General features: G+C 40.5%; 2 protein-coding genes across 3 annotated transcripts in view; both read left to right on the top strand.

Annotated features, from left to right (window-relative positions):
* The window catches only part of HEATR5B (HEAT repeat containing 5B), a gene marked incomplete at both ends in the record, with an annotated part of 101,753 nt that extends 97,331 nt beyond the window's left edge, over positions 1-4,422 (top strand). Inside the window, 2 exons of the mRNA XM_080711065.1 lie at positions 269-482; positions 4,118-4,422. Of these exons, the coding sequence (XP_080567191.1) occupies positions 269-482; positions 4,118-4,422 (519 nt within the window). The remainder of the gene's footprint in view (positions 1-268; positions 483-4,117) is intronic.
* A 14,817-nt stretch (positions 4,423-19,239) lies between these two features.
* The window catches only part of STRN (striatin), a gene marked incomplete at both ends in the record, with an annotated part of 116,533 nt that continues 112,310 nt past the window's right edge, over positions 19,240-23,462 (top strand). For both annotated transcript variants that reach the window (XM_080711484.1, XM_080711483.1), the window contains one exon: positions 19,240-19,473. In XM_080711484.1, coding sequence (XP_080567610.1) covers positions 19,240-19,473 — 234 coding nt within the window. The remainder of the gene's footprint in view (positions 19,474-23,462) is intronic.

Genomic DNA, 23,462 nt, shown 5'->3' with positions numbered 1-23,462 from the left:
TTCCACACTATAGAAATATATGAATTATAATAAGCATGGGCACTTGGGAATTGACATATAAGGAATTTTTTATTAATTTCTCTTCAGTTTTGTTTGGTTAGCTTATTAAAAGTTCTATTATCCTTCTCTATTTCTCTAAGTGGAAAAAGTCATTTCCATTTCATTATGCTATATCACTTCTTTTCAGAATATATTAAGATGAAATGTTATTGTAGAACAAATAAGAACTATAATTCATGTTAATTGGTCAAATGATCTTCTTTTATAGGTTCAAGCCAAATGTTACCAGCTTCTCCTCTCCGTCTTCCAGCATTCCAATCGTGCTCTTTCAACACCCTATATCCATTCATTAGCTCCAATAGTGGTTGAAAAGCTAAAAGCTGTTGAAAGAAACAGACCAGCCAGTAACACAGAGCTTTTAGCTGTTCAAGAAGGAATTAAAGTTCTTGAAACATTGGTTGCTCTTGGTGAAGAACAGAACAGTAAGTATTTTCTTATGAAAAGGCACTAGTCCAAAATGAAGTTCTGGAGCTGGGCGTGGTGGTGCACCCTTGTAATCCCAGTACTTGAGAGGCTGAGACAGTAGAATCATGGTTTGTGGACAGCCTCAGCTACTTAGTGAGACCCTCCACAACTTAGTGAGATCCTGTTTCAAAATAAAGAATAAACAGTAGGGCAGGGGGTATAGCTCAGAGGTTGAACGCCCTTGTGTTCCAATCCCAGAACTGCAAAAAAAAAAAAAAATTAAGTTCTGTATTATATACAAGTCTTATTTGATGCACGGGCCTTTGCAACAGTGCATTTAAGGAACAATTAACTGTCTGAAAGCATAATGTATTTGCCTCAAGTTACAAACATAATGTATTAAATTGATTTATATATGAGCAAGAAGTCACAATGAATTACTGATGGCATTTTCAGTACACTGATATTTTAATTTTCTAGGAATGTATCCTCCTAAGAACTATGAAAAATATAGAGGTTCAGAAAATTTTAAAAATAGCACATTCTACTCTTTATAATAGAGATATAAAAACTTTATAGCAAATATAACCAGATAAGAATGAATATCAAACATCATTGTTAAAATACCTCAACATATTTTATGTAGTGAAAAATTGAAACATATTCACTTATCCAGTCTTATTATACATCTTAATATATATTTTTCTTTATTTTTTAAAGCTTAAATCTTGATTTCATCAAAATACATTTGTCTTTTAAAATGCTATTTTTGTTTTAGGAAGACTACTTTTATTTTTATGGTACTGAGGATTAAACCCAGGAGTGTTCTATCTCCGAGTAATAACCTCAGCCCTTTTTATTTCTTATTTTGAAACAGCACCTAGCTAAGATGCTAAGGCTATCTAAATTTTTAAATAGTTTATTATGAATGAACATTAAGCCATTTCCAATTTTCATGATTCTCTTCCTACCTGTCCTCATGCTAAGTCTAATTCTTAATTTGGCACATGTTCAAGAATTGATCCCGAAGTTGACCAACTCAAAACTAGTTTAAATACTAAAAGGCAATAAAATAAGTGTCATCATTACAAAATGAATAAGATTTAATCCACATCTTTATGTAGTTTATAGTTAGTAGAATAAAGATACAAAGAAATTTATATTGATTTCTCTAACATAGGCCATTGTACGAGTCATAAATTTTCTGCTCTAGTGGGTGTAGTGGCACAGGTTTGTAATCCCAGGACTTGGGAGGCCGAGACAGGAGGATCACAGGTTCCCTTCTAGCCTCAGCAACTTAGTGAGGCACTCCACAACTTAGACCTTATTTAAAATAAAGAATAAAAACTAGGGGATGTAGCTCAGAGATAAATGTTTCTGGATTCAATCTCCAGTACCACACACCCATACACAAAAATTATTTGCTCAAATAACTTGTACATTAATTTATTACTAAGCCAAGTGCGGTGGCACACGCTTGTAATCCTACTTCTTGGGAGGCTGAGATAGGAAGATTGCAGACTCATGGCCAGCCTCACCTACTTAATGAGGCCCTTTACAACTTGGTGAAACCCTATTTCCAAATAACAATAAAAAACTAGTGCTGGGGTACTGTAGCTCAGAGGTAGAATGCTCCTGGGTTCAATCTCCAGTATCACACACACACACACACACACACACACACACACACACACACACACTTATTGCTAATTTCAACTAAAATTATCAATTTCTCTAAGCCTGGCCTTTCTGACTTTCCCAGTTTTGACACTGCTTCCATGTAATACAATAATATTTACCTTTTTCTCTCGCTCCCCATAATCAGCTAATCACCAAATATGTTCAGTTCTCCTTTCACCTTCATCTCTGTTCTCCTCTTCTACTATCACATTTCTAGATTGTTCATTTTGTATGTGGTACTGGAAATTGACTCCAGGGACACTCTACCTCTGAGCTATACCCCCAGCCTCATTTTATTTTTTACTTTGAAACAGGGTCTCACTAAGTTGCTGAGGCTGGTCTTATACCTGGGATCCTCCTGTCTCAGCCTCCCAAGTACTGAGATAACAGGTGTGCACCACTGTACCCAGCTTATTACTTTATAGGGGAGCTATTGTGATGCCTGCTTGCATTTCTGCCACCCTCACTTCCTTCCTTCCTTCCCTGCTGGGAGTTAAACCCAATGCCTTGTGCATGCTAATAAGCACATGTTCTACCACTGAGCTACATCCCTAGTTCCATAACAGCTTTTTTTTTTTTTTTTTTTTTTTTTTTTTTTTGTGGTACTGGGGTTCCTGGAAACCTTTCTACCTCTGGGCTACCTCCCAGACCTATTTTTTATATATTTTTTTGGAAACAGGGTATCTTAAGCCAGCGAGGCTGACTTCGAGCCAGCACGATCCTCCTGTCTCCGCCTCCCAAGCACGGGGATTACAAGCCTGCGCCACCACACCTGGCCGACATCAGCTTTTTTTAAAAAAATCTCTGCTTGTGAAACTTTTTCAAGAGAAGAAGTAACATTTACAAATGAGATGAAAAAAGATGAGTGATAAAACAAAAATAAATTTTTTTTTTGAGATACCAGGGATGGAACCCAAGGACATTCTACCTCTAAGCTACACCCCCAGCCCTATTTTATTATTCTTTATTTTGAAACAGGTCTCACTAAGTTGCAGAGGATCCCACTATGTAACTGAGGCTGGTCACGAACCTGTGATCCTTCTGTCTCAGTCTCCCAAGTACTGGGATTAAGTGTGTGTGCCACCAAATTCAGCTAAAACAAATTTAAAAACTCAAAATTTTATTGTCTTGGAATCATAAAACTATAAAGATAATTCTAAAAATGTTGCCATCAAGTTAATATGACATAAAATGTAAAGGTAAGTCTAAAAATGTTGCCATCAAATTTGTATGTTTATATTTATTCATTCATTTGATAGTGCCCTCCTAATGAATGTATTCCTAAATGGGACTCATTTACCTTTAGAGGGGATGGGGTGTGTGTGTGTGTGTGTGTGTGTGTGTGTGTGTGTGTGTGTTCCTGGGGGTTGAACCCAGGGTGTGGATCATGCTACATCCCTCAACTCTACCTTTAAACCAACTGCTTATTCTGCCTTTAAGTCTTGCTATAGTACAAAACATTTGTAATCTGGGCAAAACAGCCCATTAAAAATGAAAACAGCCGGGCGTGGTGGCGCACACTTGTAATCCCCGCGCTTGGGAGGCGGAGACAGGAGGATCATGTTGGTTCAAAGCCAGCCGCACTGGCTTAAGAGACCCTGTTTCCAAAAATAAAAAAGTATAAAATAGGTCTGGGAGTGTAGCCCGGAGGTAAAAGGGCTTCCAGGAATCCCAGTACCACACACACACACACACAAAAAAAATGAAAACAAAACACCACATGATGGTGCTTATTCTTGATACATCTCATAATAGTGATTGGAGAAGTGAAATTACAGTACTTTGGTTATTGTATGCCTTTAATTCTTATTTGAAAAAGGATCGCTGATTTCAGGGATGTTGCTGGAGCCTAATTTTCTATTAAATTATAATTACTCAAATAATGTATAAGTATATTCTTACTGTTAAAATTATCAAACAGCGTGCACTCTGAAGTCAGACCTATGTTTGTTGTCGTCTTTGTTGTTGACAGGAGTCCAGTTACTTGCTCTTTTAGTTCCCACTTTGATCTCATACCTGCTGGATGAAAATTCTTTTGCCTCAGCAAGTTCTGCTTCCAAAGACCTTCATGAGTTTGCGCTGCAGAATTTAATGCACATTGGACCTCTGTATCCACACGCTTTCAAGACAGTGATGGGTGCTGCTCCTGAGTTGAAAGTCCGTCTAGAAACTGCTGTTCGAGCAAGCCAAGCAAGCCAGGCTAAAGCAGCTGCCAGGCAGCCAGCCCCTGCCACACATTCTGCACCAACAATTAAGCTGAAAACAAGTTTTTTTTAGTGTGTTCTTGCATTCATTTTTATTTATATTTCACCTAATTAGTGATAGCCAATATATCGTTCTAGACTATGGGTTCTGTTTTATTTGTATATTGGGATTATAATGTTTCCAAATAGGTTAAGGAAATAATGTTCACACCACTTACTGATTTTCAAGAAGCGATTTTTTAATCATGTGGTGAATATGTTTTTATTTTTCTCTTAATAACGTTTCTCTTTTATTAACTAATTTTTAGTTGTTTTTGTTTTGGATTTTTGGCTGCTGGGGATTGAACCCAGGACCTTGCACATGCTAAGCATGCATTCTACCACTGTTCTACACACCCAGGCCCTAATTTATTTATTTTTTCAACACTGAGATGTAGTCTTTTAAATGCTAAGAACATACTTGTATCATGTAGTTGGGCAGCCTGTGGATATTATCAGGGGGAAAATAGGTCAAAATTTAGCAATTTTCCTGAAAAATTCACTTGAAAATAAAATGATTTTAAATTTTGAACAGATCAAAATAATAGAAAGTTGTTCTTTCATTGTGTATATACTATGAATAAAATCACATTTTCTAAGCATTCCCCAAAATATCCCTTTCTGATGTATGTTTCCAATTTCATATTAAATTCCTAAATTATGCTTGTGTGTATTTTAGTTGTTAACTGAATTAAAATTCTCATTTGAGGTCCATTAAAATGTTGCAAGTGTGGTAAAATGTTCTACTTTTTTTTTTTAAGGCTGAAATTTGGCCCAAGTTGTGTTTTGTAATTACAGAGCCTCAGGTTCTGACTATGATGGCTTCATTCATTAAATATTTATTGAATGCCTACTGTGTATAAGGCATCAAGCTAAGTCCTCAGGGCATAAAAAAGTGAATTAGTCATAATTATAGTTATGCCAGTCTCTCATGCGATGGGAATTTTTCTATGCAAAATAGATAATTAAAGAAATGAATATATGCTACAGTAGACTGTACCAAGAGCAAGTGGCTTTTCTGAACATTTCAAGATACATAATTATCATCTGCTACCGGGTACTTACTCTTTCATCTATGCCAACTGGCAGCTTACATATCCATGCCTTTCTTCTTTATACAAGCTTTTCAGTGCCTCAGAAAGGCACATTCTCTGTTTTCTTACTTTTATTTCTACAGGTTGTTTTTTCATTTCACACATGAGTTTCCAAAGTTATTCTCTTTGGTTTTTGTGTTTATTTTTATTTTTGGTAAAGTTTTTTTTTTTTTTTTTCGGGTTTTGGGGATGGAACCCAGGGGCATTTGACCTCCGAGCTATACCCCCTGCCCTATTTTTTATTCTTTATTTTGAAACCAGGTCTCACTGAGTTGCAAAGGGCCTCACTAAGTAGCTGAGGCTGTCCGCGAACCGCGATCCTCCGGTCTTAGCCTCCCGAATGCTGGGATTACAAGCGTGCGCCACCACACCTGGCTTGGTAAAGTTTTAATTAAAATTAACTAATTAAGCCGGGCGTGGTGGCGCACGCTTGTAATCCCCGCGCTTGGGAGGCGGAGACAGGAGGATCGCGCAGGTTCGAAGCCAGCCGCGCGCGCTGGTTTAGGAGACCCTGTTTCCAAAAAAGAAAAATGTAAAAATAGGTCTGGGAGTGTAGCCCGGAGGTAGAAGGGCTTCCAGGAACCCCAGTACCACCAAAAAAAAAAAAAAACAAAAATTAACTAATTAAAATTAATTCACATATCATACCATTTACCCACTTAAAGTATAGATACAATTTAGTGGTTTTTAGTATAGTCATAGGATAGTGCAATAATCATCATAGTCAATTTTAAACATTTCCATTACTCCAAAGAGAAACCCTATATCCTTTAGCTATCATCTCATGATATCACATTTTCCCCCAGCTTTAGTTTATCGCTAATCTGCTTTCTGTGTCTATAGATTCTCTTACGGTGGCCATTGCATGTAAATGGAGCCATATTCTATGTGGTCTTTTGTGACTAGGTTCTTGACCAAGTGTAATATTTTCAAGGTTCATTCATGTTGTAGCATATCATTCCTTTCCTTTTTATAGCTGAATAATATTCCATCGTAGATAAAATACTGTATTTTATCTGTTTGTTAATTGAAGGATATTTGGTTTCCCACCTTTTGCCTGTTGTGAACAATGAATGAGGTTCTGAATAATTAGGTGCAAGATTTTCTGTGGACATATGTTGTTATGGTGGTGGTGGTACTGGGGATGGACCCCAGGGGCATTCTACCTCCAAGCTACATCTCCAGCCCTATTTTTTCTTCTTTATTTTGAAACAGGGTCTCACTAATAGTAGCTGAGGTAGTCTGTGAACCGCGATCCTCCGGTCTCACCCTCCCAAATGCTGGGATTATAAGCATGTGCCACCTTGCCGGGCTTGGACATATGTTTTATAATGCCAGGAGTGGATTTGCTGCCTCATTAATTCTAAGTTTAACTTTTAAAGAAACTGTCAGGCTGTCTTGTAGTGTCCTTATTTTTTGTACACATGCATGTCTACATGTAACTCCTTTCACCCACCTATTTATACAGCATTTTTATCTCTGCCTTGGCTATGTTTTGCTGTGTTGGTACCTCCCAGGCTTTTCCCATTGTTTCCCTCTTCTGAGTAGACTGCATCATGTGCTAATAATGTTTCTTCCCTGCATGCTCGTGCTCTCTCTCTCTCTCTCTCTCTCTCTCTCTCTCTCTCTCTCTCTCTCTCTCTCTCTCTCTCTCTCTCTCTCTCTCTCTCTCTCTCTCTCATGTGTTAGTTACTGGGGATTGAACCCAGGGGCATTCTACCTCCAAGCTATATCCCTATCTCTTTTTATTTTCAAATAGGATCTCACTAAACTGTGAGGATCTTGCTAAATCGCTGAGGCTGGCCTCCAACCTGCAATCCTCCTGTCCCTGCTTCCCAAGTACTGGGGTTATAGACATGTGCCACGATATCCAGCTCATTTTTTTTTAACACATTGGAATTTTTAGGTTGGTGTCAAATAAGGCTAGAGTATAGCTATGAATAAATTTCTTGCCTCAAGCCGGGCGTGGTGGTGCTTGTAGTCCCCGCGCTTGGGAGGCTGAGACAGGAGGATCACGCAGGTTGGAAGCCAGCCTTGCTGGCTTAAGAGACCCTGTTTCCAAATAAAAACAGCATAAAAATAGGTCTGGGAGTGTAGCCCGGAGGTAGAAGGGTTTCCAGGAACCCCAGTACCACCAAAAAAAAAAAAAAAAAAAAAAAAAATCTTGCCTTAATACTTTCCATAAAGTGGGTTATTTTTAAAGACTGATTTAGTCATTATAAACCCATTTCTAGTTCTCTCATATCTAAATCTTCTGAAATTATTCATGAGTACAGAATTTTACTTACATATCAATTTCATGTCTTAATCAAATCTAGAAAAATTATCATGAGCTAAGTTTTTCTTGCTGTCACCAAGAAAATATATAAAAATAGAGTATCTACAAGTGACCAACTACAACTATTCTTTCTTTTCCTAAAGGAGAATTTGTTTACAGTCTCTCTTCTCTATTGACAATTTTCTGTTTATCATCGGAACTTGTAGATTTTTCACTTCCAGCATTGTTTTCCTCATAGAACTACACTTGTCTGTTCTTAACCTTTACTTTCAATTATGGTTAAATAATACTTGGAAATTTAAATGTATTTGTTTGGCTTTTTTAACTATTTTTAAAAAATATCTACCTCTGAGCTACACCTTCAGTCCTAGTTTTTTAATTTATTTTATGATACTAGGGATTGAACCCAGGAGCATTCTACCTCTAAGCTATACCCCTAGTCCTATTTTATTATTTTATTTTGAAACAGGGTCTCACTAAGTTATGGAGGGCCTCACTAAGTTTCTGAGGCTGGCCATGAACTTGTGATCCTCCTATGTCAGCCTCCCAAGCACTGGGATTACAAGTGTGTACCACCACACCCAGTTTATAATTTCATTATTGACCCTTTAAATCTCTTCCTTCTTTCCAATTTATTTTGGTTATATAGGAAAATGGTTCTCTTGTTACAACTGTGAAACAAAAAAGAGTGTTCCTTTTTTTGTGTGGTACTGGGGGTAGAACCCAGGGGCTTTTCTACCTCTGGGCAATACTTTATACTTATTTGGAAATATTTTATACTTTATTTGGAAACAGAGTCTCAGTTGCTGAGAGTGTCACTAAATAGCTGAAGCTGGCTTCTAAGCTGTGTGATCCTCCTCTCTCTGCCTCCCAAGTGCTGGGATTACAAGCCTGAGCCACCACGCCTGGACGAAAAAGGGTGTTAATCTTGCCAAAGGGTTGGGGATGTAGCTCAGAGGAAGAATGGCCCTGGGTTCCATCCCCAGTACTGCAAATATAAATAAATCAATTAATTCTAATCATAAAACTTGCATTCATTAAAATGTTGGGAACATTCCACAGTCCACCAACCAGAACAAATGAATGATAATATGAATCTCTTTCTTTCCATAGTTATAATGATCCTCTCCTACACGGTGGATGTTGTAGCCTGCTTTCCTTCATTTATTTTATAAGCATTTCCCCATACTATTACTCTAATAATATGGGATGGATTTAGTTACTATCATTTTCCCCCCTGTACTGGGGATTAAACCCAGGGGCATTCTACCTCCTCCCTAATTTTTATTCTTTATTTTGAAATAGGGTCTCACTAAGTTGCAGAGGGCTGAGAATCTGCGATCCTCCTGTCTCGGCCTCCCAAGTACTGGGATTACAAGCATGCGCTACCACACTCGGCTTAGTTACCCTCATTTTTTTATGGCTAGTTAACAGTCGATGTACCATTATTGACAGCCATTTTCCTATACTTGGCTACTTTTTTCCAGTTTTTACACTTAATTTATTAACTGATTGTGGTACCGGGAAGTGAACCCAGAGCATGCACTCTCTACCATTGAGCTATACCCATGGCCCTTCTTATTTTTTATTTTGGGACAGGGTCTTGCTAAATTTCTGAGGCAGACCTCAAAACTTACTATCTTCCTACCTCAATCTATCAAGTTACTGGGAGTACCTAGCTCCAATTTTTACATTTTAATAAATAATGTTGCATTAGGCTTTTTAAAAATTAAACTATGTAGTTTATTCCCTTGGGATAGATTTGCTAACAGGGGTAATAAAAATATGACAGGTTTAAATTTAGATACAAATTGCTGAATTATAGCTATGTGTTTTGGAGTAAACAGATATGAAAATGAAACTGGGTCATTGTTTTCCAAATTCAACAACATGGTGGGAGATCCTTCAGTTGCCACAGATATTTTGATATACTTAAACATTATATTTTGGGGGGTGTGTGTGTGTGTGTGTGTGTGTGTGTGTGTGTTTGTGTTACTAAAGATCAAAACCACGGGTGTTCTACCTCCGAAAACCACTTAGCCACATTTAAGTTGCTAAGACTGACCTCCAACCTGCGACCCTCCTGTCTCAGCCTCCCAAGTATAGGAATTACAAATGTGCACTACCCCAACTGGCTTGTCAATGGCATTTTAGATAGCTATAAATTATTAAGCAGATGGTAGTGAAGCTTAATGGAGTTTTGGGCTGCTTTTAGCAAAGATACAAGTTTTGATGGTTCTAAACACACAGTGACACCCAGGGTTCTGTGTACATGGGAAGGGGAGAGTGCTGGATGATCAGCTTTGGGCACATGTCAAAGGACAATGACAAAACGGTATGCATCTAAGCCAGGGGACTTAGAGGAACTGAGGTATAAGAGGAGCTATGTGATCATTATCTTCAGTGAGAAGACCAGAGCACCCACCTGCATCAAGTCTCTGTCTTTTTGTTTTTGTTTTTGTTTTGTTTTGTGTGCATAGTAACGGGATTGAACCCAGGGGCCTTTTATTCTGAGCTACATCCCCAACCCTATTTTTTTAATTATTTTTATTTTGAAACAGGGTCTCACTAAGTTGCAGAGGACCTCTCTAAGTAGCTGAGGCTGGTCATGAACCTGCATCCTCCTGTCTCAGCCTCCCAAGTACTGGGATTACAAGTGTGCGCTACCATGCACGGCTTCTACAAATCCTTTTTTTTTTTTGGTGGTGGTACTGGGGATGGAACCCAGGGGCATTCTACCACCAAGCTACCCCTCCTGCCCTATTTTTTATTCTTTATTTTTGAAACAGGGTTTCACTAAGTTGCAAAAGGCCTCACTAAGTAGTTGAGGTTTTCCACAAACCCCGATCCTCCGGTCTCAGCCTCCCGAATGCTGGGATTACAAATGTGTGCCACCATGCCCGGCTCACAAGTCCATTTTTCAAATAAGTGGTTTGTAATTGAACATAAGAGTTTTCTAAGAAAGCTGTTTTTTTTAAAAAAAAGGATTATGAGAGTTTATTTCTTGACATTTCAAAATATATAAGGAGAACTTAAATTTCTGTTTGCCAAAATTTTTTAAGATGTGGTTCTCTAAAACTGTCTTTTACTCATTTGTTGGACAATTTATATAGCCAGACACTTGGAACTTAACATTCAAGCAAAGAATCTGCCATAAGGGGCTTACATTCTGTCTGGAGACAGATACAGTAATACCGACCGCAGTAGGCAGTGGAAAGAAATGATATGAAGTAAGGCAGGAAAGAACATAATCGGCAGGAATTCCTTCCTAAGACATCAGGAACCCTAGCCTCTCCTGCTCATCAGATTTACTTACGTAACTACCTACCTGTTTATTGGCTCAGGGACTCCTCAGACTTGGTTCATGAAAATGGAACTCTTTGCCTTGTTACCTAAAACCTGCTTCTCAACCTACATCTCCCAGTAAACAGCTCGACTATCCTGTTGCTTAAACCATAAGCCTTCATATCAATTGACACTCCCCACTCTCTCCCTCACTACACTTAGTTCATCATCGATCTCAATATCTAATCAAATTCTTCCATGCGTTTTTATTATGGTTGTCATCTCTGTAATCCAAGTCACCATGCTTATTTGCAGTATAAGTCCCACACAGATCTGTACAGATCTTAGCAGTCCTTGGTTTATGAGAGTTCAACTTACACTTTTTATACATTATGAAGGTGCAAGAGGAATACACATTCAGTAGGAACCATACTTCCATTTTTAATTCCAGTGTTTTCCCAGGCTATTAAAATGCCATGAGACACTCACCATGCTGGTCTGTGACAACAAGCCATGGCTCCCAGCCAGCCTCATGTGATCCGTCTGCAGTCACGAGGATGCACAGCCAACACCCTACAGCATACTGTGTTGCTAAGCTGTGAAGTTCAGTAGGTTAGTTGTATGAAGGCATTTTCAACTTACATTTTCAACTTAAGTTGGCTTAATCAGGATGTAATCACCTCATAAGTTGAAGAGTGTCTGTATAACATAACGCAGTGGACAGGAGGTAGGCTCAGTTTGCCTGGGTTGGAATTTGGCTCTATCGCTTACAATCTTTGTAACTTTAGACAAGTCACTTGTCCTCTTTTTGCCTTGGTTTCTACATCTGTAAAATGAGACCCATAAGAGTGGCCAGCTCCTAGAGCAGCTCTGGATTAAATGAGTTAATACTGGTAAAGGATGTTAAGATAGTGCCTGACCCTTAGGGGACAGTGTAGACATGCCTATGAATCCTATATTGTCCACAAAAGAGAATGAAATGACCCTTCTGTATTCAATTCAGACACCTTGCTGAAAATTCTTCAGTTGGTTATTTTAGTATAAAGACCATGTCCTTAATGTAATCCTAAGGCCCTACATAACGTGTCCTCTGCCTCCTTCACCTCCTCCTTGTATCCTGTGTGTACCTTTGGCCATGTGGTAGTATCCTTACCTGCCCAATGAAGTTAATGTTAGAACTTACCTTAGAGGGACTTTTTTTTTTTTTTTTTTGGTGGTACTGGGGATGGAACCCAGGGGCCTTCTACCTCCAGGCTATACTCCCAGACCTATTTTATATTTTTTATTTAAAAACAGGGTCTCGCCGGGCGTGGTGGCACACGCTTGTAATCCCCGCACTTGGAAGGCAGAGACAGGAGGATCGCGCAGGTTCGAAGCCAGCCGTGCTGGTTTAGGAGACCCTGTTTCCAAAAATAAAATAGGTCTGGGAGTGTAGTCCGGAGATAGACGGGCTTCCAGGAACCCCAGTACCACAAAAAATAAATAAATAAATAAAATAAAATAAATAAAAAAATAAAAACAGGGTCTCTTAAGCCAGTGGAGGCTGGCTTCGAACCTGTGTGATCCTCCTGTCTCAGCCTCCCAAGTTCTGGGATTACAAGCGTGCACCACCACACCTGGTTTAGAGGGACATTTTAAGGATTGGATTATGCATGCAAAATGCATTTTTAGTAAGTGGTAAATAAATGTTAGCTGTAAAATAACAATTATTACTTTCATCTGGTTCTTCTGTCAGCAGTATTTGAACATATCAAATACACTACTTTTCTTCCTAAGGGCACTTGAATTTTTCTTTAAAAGCTTCATTCTACCCCATTCTTTGTAGATAATATTTTGTCTTCCTTCATTTTTAAAATCTGGTTATATACCTATAAAAATGTCATAACATAGCCCAGCATGGTGGCACACACCTGTAATCCCAGTACTTGGGAGGCTGAGACAGAAGGATCACAGGTTTGTGACTAGCTTCAACAATTTAGCTAGGACCTCTGCAACTTAGGGAGACCCTCTTTCAAAATAAAAGACAAAATAGGGCTGAGGTATAGCTCAGAAATAGAATGCCTCTGGGTTTAATCCCCAGTGCTCCTCCCAAAATAGTACAACATTAATTGGATTGTTTTTATATACTAAGAACCATTATTATTTAAAATTTCTTCCCCCCTATAGTTAATTTATATTTACTGGCTAAATTTGAATACAGTCAGCTTATTGGCCATGTTACATATTATGAGTTCATTTGAAAATTGTGTAGGAACTGGTTCAAACCCCTCCTACCCTCCTCCTCGTGTTTCTTCATGTCCTGCTTGCTGAGAGGAAATCTGGGAAAGAAGATAACATAGATTATAGTTGAATTTTCCATTATAGAGAACATCTGCAAGTACTATAATTAACACACATTGAACAAGAGTGCCATATTGAGAGCCTGCAAAGTAGAAAAAGAGAAATTTGGTAAATGTAAAATAAGTTAAATCCCATTTCAAGAAATCTAAAAAAAAAAGCTAGACATGGTGGCACATGCCTATAATCCCAGTGTTTGGAAAACTAAGACTGGAGGATTGCAGGTTCAAGGCCAGCCTCAGCAACTTAGTAAAATTCTGTTTCAGAATAAAAAATAAAATAGGACTGGAGTATAGCTCGGTGATAGAATACCCCTGGGTTCAATCCCCTGTACCAAAAAGAGAAAGAAATAAATCTAAAATAAAAACAAAAATATATCTGACTCCTTAAACTTCATTCATTTCTCTTGTATTTCTAGCACAAATTCCAGATTTTTTCTCATCATGTTTGTGAAAAATAATGTACAGCTGGGCATAGTGGTACATACGTGTAATCTTAGTACTTAGAAGGCTGAGATAGGATTGCCGGTTTGAGGCCAGCCTCAGCCACTTAGGCCTCCAGAACTTAGTGAGATCCTATTTCAAAATAAAAAATAAGCTGGGTGTGGTGGCACCTAGCCATTACCAGATTTCAAATCTAAGAAGAGTTGCTGGAGTCTGAGAAAGGGCAGATGTGGGAACTGGCCCCTTGGGATAGGGTAGGCGAAAGGAGAGGGGAGAGAGATTAGGAGAGGGCAGATTGTAGCAAAGATGAATAAACAATGGATTATCTTTTCTCCAAATTATCTTCATCCTTGGGGAGGCTTCTTTCCACTTAAGCAGCAATCTCTTTTTCTCTGTCTGGAATTCTGAAAGAGCTATCATGTTTGACTTGAAGCTTTTTATTTGGAAAAGTTATAGAGGCAGGCTTGGTGCTGCTCTCTGCAACTTAGTAAGACCTTTATCAAAATAAAAAATAAAAAATTGGGACTGGAGCCGGGCGTGGTGGCGCACGCTTGTAATCCCCGCGCTTGGGAGGCAGAGACAGGAGGATCGCGCAGGTTCGAAGCCAGCCACGCGTGCTGGCTTAAGAGACCCTATTTCCAAATAAAAATGTAAAAATAGGTCTGGGAGTGTAGCCCGGAGGTAGAAGGGCTTCCAGGAACCCCAGTACCACCAAAAAAAAAAAAAGAAAAAAAAATTGGGACTGGAGGTGTAGCTTGGAGGTAGAATGTCCCTGGGTTCAATCCTCAGAACCCCACTCCCCACCACGCATGGCATTGAGACCAAAAGAGTCATTTTCAACAGTTAGGGGGGAAACCACTCATTTTAAGAAAAAATACAAAAAGAAAGGAGATAAATTTTTGTTTTATAGAACTATAGTACTGATCCCATAAAACATATACATATAAAACAAAAAGGAGCAAATATTACTATTATCTAAGTAACCTTTTATTTCTCATTTTTTCACTTTAAACTTGTTATACTGATATAGAAATCAACATTTCCAGTTGCTCTGTGTGTGGAAAGGAAAGAGAAAATAAAAATAATTATTGAGCCCCTATTATTTATGAGAGCCTGTTTTTTTTTAAATTGGTACATTGTAGTCATACATCCTAATGGAATACAAGATGGTAGAGGCACACATGCACACATCACTCAATTAGCCCTTCCCCAGTTCCCACACCATTCCCTCCCCTTCCCTCCTTCACACATTTGGCTTAGTGATGGACTTTGATATGTTTGTGAATGTACATCATGCACATCAGGGAATTTTCCTCTTTTTCCTCCCACCCCCTTCAATTAGGTTGCCTTATTTGTTCATCTATGAGCAAATATGGTTTGCTCATCTATGGTTTTTTCTTTGTCTAGAGTTCCTCCTATAACCCTTTTCTCCATAGGTTTTGTATATTAGGGAGAACATCTGATTTTTTACTTTTTGTGACTGAGTAATCTCACTTAGCATAATGTTCTCCAGTTCCATCCATTTCTTTGCAAATGATGTATTTTTTTTTTTTTTTGCCATACTGGGGCTGGAACCCAATGTATTCTATCTCTGAGCTATACCCCCAGCCCTATTTTTTATTCTTTATTTTGAAACAAGTTCTCACTAAGTTGTAGAGGGCCTCACTAAGTAGTTGAGGCTGGTGGCGAAATTGTGAACCTCCTGTCTCAGCCTTCCAAGTATTGGGATTATAAGTGTGTGCCACCACACCTGGCTAATTTTGTTTGTTTGTTTGTTTGTTTGGTGGTACTGGGGTTGCTGGAAGCCCTTCTACCTCCTGGGCTACACTCCCAGACCTATTTTTTTATTTTTGGAAACAGGGTCTCCTAAGCCAGCACGCTGGCTTCAAACCTGCGTGATCCTCCTGTCTCTGCCTCCCAAGCACAGGGATTACAAGCGTGGGCCACCACGCCTGGCAACACCTGGCTAATTTTGTTTTTTATGGCTGAGTAGAATTCCACTGTTTCATATTCAGTACCGCAAAACTACATATTCAGTAGTTTTGTTATCCTTTCATCTGTTGACGGACATCTTGGCTGGTTCCATAGTTTGACAATGGTGAATTATGCAGCTATGAACATACATATACATGCATTAGTTTGGTAGTTTGATTTCCATTCTTTTGGGTAGAAACCCAGAAGTGGTATTGCTGGATCATATGGTAGGTTTGTTCCCGTTCTTCTGAGAATCCTCCATATTGTTTTCCAAAGTGGCTGCACTAATTTGCAATCCCATCAACAATATATTAGAGTTCCTACTTCTCGCCGGGCGTGGTGGCGCACGCTTGTAATCCCCGCGCTTGGGAGGCGGAGACAGGAGGATCGCGCAGGTTCGAAGCCAGCCGTGCTGGCGTAAGAGACCCTGTTTCAAAAATGTAAAATAGGTCTGGGAGTGTAGCCCAGAGGTAGAAGGGCTTCCAGGAACCCCAGTACCACCAAAAAAAAAAAAAAAAAAAAAAAGAGTTCCTACTTCTCCGTATCCTTGTCAGCATTTGTTGTTGTTGTTGTATGTGTGTGTGTGTGTGTGTGTGTGTGTGTGTGTGTTTTGCAAAAGAAATATTACCACATCATATTTTTTGCGGTACTTTAAAAAAGCAAAAAGTAAATGTCTTCATCAGTCTTCCTATAACTATTCAGTATTCTGATACGTCAGATGATATTCTTATGACATAATTTATCAGCATTATTTTAGGTATAAATAAGTACTTGAAAAACAAAAAAGGTATTGTGCATAATAAATTTGAACTTGGAATTAAAACAGTGCTTTTGGAGTTGGGCGTGGTAGTGCATGATTGTAATCTCAGCATTTGGGAGGTGGTGACCAGAGTATCACAGTTTGTGGACAGCCTCAGCTACTTAGGGGAGGCCCTTCACAACTCAGTGAGACCCTGTTTCAAAAAATGAAAAGACTAAAATATAGGGCTGGGGGTGTAGCTCCGAGGTACAATGCCCTTGAGTTTCATCCCTGGTACCACAAAAACAAACTCCAAAAAACCAGTGCTTTTGGCCGGGCGTGGTGGCGCACGCTTGTAATCCCCGTGCTTGGGAGGCAGAGACAGGAGGATCGCACAGGTTCGAAGCCAGCGGGGTGCGCTGGCTCAGGAGACCCTGTTTCCAAAAAAAAAAAAAAAAATGTAAAAATAGGTCTGGAAGTGTAGCCCGGAGGTAGAAGGGCTTCCAGGAACCCCAGTACCACCAAAAAAAAAAAAAAAAAAAAAAAAAACAAAAAAACCAAAAAAAAAAAACCAAAAAAACCAGTGCTTTTGTATATGTGTGACAGCCCAGGTTATCTATAAATTTAATTGTTTTATAGGCATAATTATAGGCATGATTTAAAGGTATAGTCTGACATGTCTTCTATTAGAGAAACCACAGTGTTAACAATCAAACTTGTAAGATTGCTTACATCTCTCTGATGAAAATATGCCAATTTTGCATTATTGTCTCCTTGGTAAAGATCACTGAACTGCAGTCCCAGCATCTGGGTGCTAGTTTTGGTTCTGCCACTCAAGATGTCATTGTGGAAAATCGGATTTCTTTGGACTTTAGTTTCTTGAACTGTAAATGAGAGGACTGGGCTGTATTTCAAAGGACATTCAAAGGCCAAAATAATTTAGGACACAGGGAATTGGGCCAGGCCTGGATCAACTTTTTTATGACAAAGAATGAATTCACAAAGCAGAAACACTCAGTAACTAGAAGAGAGCTTGCCGTCTCTATTTGCAACCAGAGCAGATACAATGTGTTTCCTGTCCTTTCCACAAGTGGCCATGGAAGGGGGGTGGGGGTGGGAGGGGAAAAGGACAGGATGTTCTTCCCTTACATATCATTCACCACCCTATATCTTTCCTTTTTCTTTTTTTTCCCCTTCCATGACCATCAGGTCTGATTTCCCAGAAGTTTGCCCCAGAAAACAGAAGAATTACAAATAGCATGATAGGATGACAGAAAACACTTTTAATTTCACTTAAGTGTTTGTTCAGGAACCTTCCTTTCTCTGAGCGTTATAGCGTGGCTTTATTGCGATGAGACATTAGAGAATCTGGAGAAGGAAATTACAGTCATTTAAAAGCAAAGGACTGGTGTGTGCTTTTGGTAGGCTGACACTGTTGGCAGCATGGAGGTGAACCTTGGAAGAAAGTGGTAAATGGATAAGTGAAAAGGAAGAGGTGCCTGGATACCCAAGAGAGGTCAGGAGCAGAAAGGGACTTTTGTTCTTGCTGGAGTAGCTTCAAGGCACGCTGAGACACTCTACATATGCCAATCTCCCTTTGATGACAGGATCTGTGTCATCCATCTTCATATCACCCGCACGAGATATAACCGGCAATCAAAATATTTGTTCAATTGAATTGAGTAAAAACTGCGCAGGAATAATAGAAAAAAAATACAAGAATTAACCCAGAGCATCTTTTAGTGGATCTCTGAAAAATCTTACAGCATTTACTACAGTATTACTCATAAAAAGACTTCAGAGTTCTTTCAGATGAGGTGTCAACAAGCCAGAATTCAGAAGAAGCCTCAGAAGTTTGCTTTGCTGATTCTTAGGGGAAGGAAGACCAAAGTTTCTTGTCGGTGAAAACTGATCAAGCAACAGGTTTGAACCTCTTGGGTAGAAAAAAACAAAAACAAAAACAAAAAAACACAAAAGGCAGGCGCGACAAGAGGGATCTAAGACGGGAGAAACTCCCAAGCCGGAGTCTAAGGGAGGAGGACTGAGCTTTGCTGGTTGGGGCGCGCGCGTTCTGCGGCCTCAGCTTCTTTCTCAACTTAACGACCAGGAAGCCCGAAGAGACGTTCAGCTCGTGCTGGCATTTGGCTTCACAACTTCCGCGCGCGAGCGTGTGTGTGTGTGTGTGTGTGTGTGTGTGTGTGTGTGTGTGTGTGTGTGTGTGTGTGTGTGTGTGTGTGTGTGTGTGTGTGTGTGTGTGTGTGTGTGTGTGTGTGTGTGTGTGTGTGTGAGTGAGTGTGTGTGCGCGCAACAGGGAGCAGCGCCCGAGCACTTCCGCATGCAGGGCGGCCTTAGCTGCTCGCCCCTTCCCGCCCTCGGGGAACAGCCCCGCCCTGCCGCGCCGAGAGGAAACGCAGGTGGGCGTGGTCCGCCGCGCTGGGCGTGGCTTGAGCCCCACTGGCCGCCCGCGCGCCCCGGGCCCCGCCCCGCGACTACATTTCCCAGAAGCCCCGGGCGCCGCGCGCCGCGGCTGACCCACTTCCCGGCCCGTCGCGGGCTGGCCGGCCCCCGCGCCCGAGCGGCTGCTCCCTGCTGACTGGGGTGTGGGCGGGGAGCGGCGGAGGGAGGAGGAGGCGCTGCTGGCCGCCCGCCGTTGCCTCCGCTGCTGGGCGCCTGGGCAGCTCCCGGGGTTTCTGCGACCGCCATGGACGAGCAGGCGGGTCCCGGCGTCTTCTTCAGCAACAGCCATCCGGGCGCGGGCGGAGCGAAGGGGCTCGGGCCTCTGGCGGAGGCTGCCGCGGCCGGCGACGGGGCGGCTGCGGCGGGGGCGGCCCGAGCCCAGTACAGCCTCCCGGGGATCCTGCACTTCCTGCAGCACGAGTGGGCCCGCTTCGAGGTGGAGAGAGCCCAGTGGGAGGTGGAGCGGGCGGAGCTGCAGGTAGAGACCCTCCCGGCCTGGCCCCTTCATCCCGCCTCTTCGTCCCTTCCGCCCCGCCCCCGCGCCCCCTCCCCCAGCCCGCGCGCGCCCCTCCTCTGGGCTCGCGCGCATCCCACCAGGACCCGGTCCCTTCATCCCCGGCTTTCGCTGACCCCACTCCCTCGGGTCCTCACTACCGCCCCGGATGCGTTGTTTACCCTGCCCGCGCCTTTTCGTCTGCTGTTTCCCACTCAACTCCCAGGCTCATTTCAACTCTCTGGCCATTCCTCAGCGTCAGGCATCCCTTTCACTTTACTAATTGGGTTGACAGTAGTTTTGAGAGATTCCGAGCAGATCATCCTGTCCTGGCGCGTCCCTACCTGGGTCCAGAGATGTTCCCCACAAGAGCTATTGGCAGTTGACTCCCTGCAAGGAAGGTGATCAGAGAAGACAACCCCAGTGACAGTGAGGCCCTGGCTTCCAAAGAGAAGCTGGCATTGGGCAAAAGTGTTATTAGCAATATCAGTCTCTTTTATATGTATGTAAATGTTTCTTCTCCGCCCTTTCCCTGCCCCTTACTCTTTCCCTCGGTCCCTTCAGAGTCATGGATTTTGAATGAAGGACCTGGATCACTCAGGTCTTAGTTCAGAGGTGATTCCTGTTCTCGATTCCAAAACTTCCCGAGAGTTGATTTCATACTCAGTTTTTTGTGAGATTGTCATGTACTTTAGAAGGAACTAAAGGGGCTTCAGTGTTAGTTAAATTGCCTTGAATAATCTGCAAGATAAAAGTATATCCAGGGAGGAGCTGTTATGGGCCCTGGCAAGATTGATTCTTTACAGGGCATTCTGAGTTTGTATGTAGATTTTCAGTGATTGTTCTTAAAACTTTTAAGGCATACATTCATTTCAGGAGGAACTTAAGGAATTTTGATTGGTTGTGTCTGTTTTACAGGCTAATCTTGGATGCTTGAAATTTGAGTACAGTTTTGATTTGCGAAGCACTTGAAGTTAAAATGCTACCCAATATGCCACATTTTTGGTTACATGTAGTTTCTTTGGCACTAAAAAAGAGAGAGGAAATCTGTTAAATAAAATCATGTGCTGAAAGGAACTGCTTTGGTGAAGTGGAAGTGGCCATGGAAAGAGCAAACAGGCAAGGTTATAGTAGACAGGGATATAGAAAGAGCTGTGCTTGCTGATAACTCTGTGACCTTGAGGAAATCCTTTAACCTCTCTGAGCTTCTCTTTCATCATTTATTTATTCAGTACATGTTTATTGACTGTTAGACACCTGTGCCTAGGCCCTGGGACTAACAAAACTGACAGCTTCAGCCCTCATGGAGCTTGTTTTCAACTGAAGGCAAACAATCAGCAAATCCAACTCTAGTGGCAACTGCTGGGGGGAAAAACAATCAGGAAAAACCCTAATCAGGGTACAGGAATAGAGTGTGATAAAGGCAGCTATTTTAGATGGGGTGGTCTGGAAAGGCCTCTGGGAGATGTGGGAAAGTGAGCAGTTGCATGAAGTGGAGTAAATCGTAGTTTCTATTTCTTCTAAGTCTGTATTTCTACAGGTGTATATATTTTTGGTAACTTTTTCATCTCCGCTGTTATGCTACTTTAATATCTAGTCTTTTTGAGATTTGTAAATTTTCTTAGATTGAATCTGATCATGTCTGTGTGTTGCCTTATACACTAGATGATGTCTGTGTGGTGCTTATATATTTACCTTTATTGGCAGTGTAATCTGTAAATGAACTTGTAGGTTTCGGGCTTCAAGGAAGTGTTAAAAGCAAGGCAACACTGTAACTTTTACAGTTGCAGGAAATGATTTTGGTATGTAGCTGCTTAAATTTTATTTTTCAGATTAGGGAATGTAAAAGAAGTCACACTAATTTGGTCAGAAACAAGCAAATTATTGCCTACTTTCCTACCTGTAGGAGCCTGGGAATTTCCAATCCCTTCAACCCCATATTTACCTTCTTCTCTTGTGTTTAAACTTTCCAGTTTGCATCTAAGTATTGTTATTCTTCAGTGTTTACCCTCTATCTCTGCAGGTAGGTAGGTTTTTCCAGGTAGGCTCATCATATTAAGGACACTGCTTTTTTTTTTTTTTATATAGTGTCTTTTGATTTGTGTTAAAACTAAGTTTCCACAGAGAAACTTAAAACTGTTGTATTTTCTGAACACAAGTATTTTGTGGGGAGAGGATGTTCACTAATCTATAGTCTTTGATTTCCTTATTAGTATAATTGGAAATTTTATTCTTTTTATTTTGCAGTACTGGGGATGGAACTCAGGGGCATTCTATCTCTGAGCTACACACCTAGCTCTATTTTTTTATTCTTTATTTTGAAACAGTGTCTCACTGAGTTGCAAAGGGCCTCATTAAGTATCTGAATCATGATCCTCCTGTTTCAGCCTCCCAAATGCTGGGATTACAAGTGTGCACCACCACGCCCAGCTTGGAAATTAAAAAAAAAAAAATCACTTAATTTACATCAGCTCATCATTAAACTTGATTCTTACTCCCCCCCCCCTTTTTTTGCCGTTGGACTCTTCCTAGAAAAACAATAGGAAGTAAAAGAGTTAAAGTAATTGTAATGAAATATGAATCAGTTGGTGCCCTTTTAATTTTAACAATCTCTTCCAAAGTCATTAACACCAAAGTCAACAAAAATACCTTTAAGATTCAGTCTAATTTGTCTGTTCAAGAACCTGTCAGTCCTGCTCTTTCAAGTTGTCAGGGCAGAGTTTTGAAAGGCAGTCCAAGTTCTCATCTATCTGGCCTGCCTCTACCACCTCCTCCCTCCTTCAGATTTCAGGAGTAAGCAAACAGCCACGTCATACCAAAAAAAACTTTGTTGACGTTTATTTTCCTCTTGCTCATCTTAGTTAATAGATTCTTAACTTTTGAAAGTGTCTCCCCCCCCATGAGAATAGGTAATTCATGAGAGAAAAAAAGAGAAAAGATTAATAAAAGTATTATTTTACATTTGTGAAAGTAATTTAGAACTTTACATTTGATAAATTAGAACTTTACATTGATGAAAGGAATTGGAAAAGGAATACTAATATTTGAGAATGCTTTCTGTATGTGAGACATTGTGCTAGAGACAAAGAAACATTCAGTCTAGTTAAATAACATGTAGAAGAATCCGTTTTTCCTCATTGCAGGAGGAGGTTATTTTAGAATAGGATAAGAGAGGAGTTAGCAATGAATGGAGAGAAGGATAGGAGGAAAGAGTGGATCAGTATTTAGGATGCTGAGATAGGAAGTTGGAAGGCTCAAGGCCAGAGTGTGAGGAACCTAGGGAGAGACCCTGTTTCAAGCTAGGGGTATATCTCAGAGGTAGAACACCCCTGGGTTCAATCCCCAGCACTTCCTCAGCCCAACACAAAATTAATGGTCCTAGATTTTGATGATATGCTAGAATTGTGTGAAAAAAAGTGGTAAGGTTGAATGGTGTAGGTAGGTAGGTGGTGTGGAGGCTGTATACTGAACTATTTAAGAATCTGGTGTTGGCATTAATGATTTATATTTTCATTCAGCAAGTATTTTTCAAGTATCTCCCTCATGCCAGATCCTGTTCTAGCCACTGGAGAAGATACAATAATGAAGAGAGAATTGAGCCAGGTGTGGTGTTGCACACCTGTAGTCCCAGTACTTGAGAGGCTGAGAGTTGAGAGGTTTGTTCCAGTCTCAGCAACTTAGTGAGGCTGCAGCAACTTAGACCCTGTTTTCAAATTAAAAAAGAAAGAAAGAAAGAAAGACTGTTGAAGATTTACTAAGCCTTTAATAGGTAAAGTAAGTGAATAAGGGCTGGGGATGTAGCTCAGAGGTAGAATGTCCTTGAGTTCAATCCCTGGTACTACACACCCACACACAAAAATTATCTGCTCAAATAATTGTACATTTATTACTAATTTCAACTAAATTTATCATTTTCTCTAAGCCTGGCTTCTCTGACTTTCCCAATTTTGACACTGCTTCCATGCAGTACAGTA

This window comes from Muscardinus avellanarius (genome assembly GCF_963383645.1).
Source record: "Muscardinus avellanarius genome assembly, chromosome: 15".
Lineage (NCBI taxonomy): Eukaryota > Metazoa > Chordata > Mammalia > Rodentia > Gliridae > Muscardinus > Muscardinus avellanarius.
Note: the sequence above shows the minus strand (reverse complement) of the source record. Positions and strands in the feature narration are given on the sequence as shown.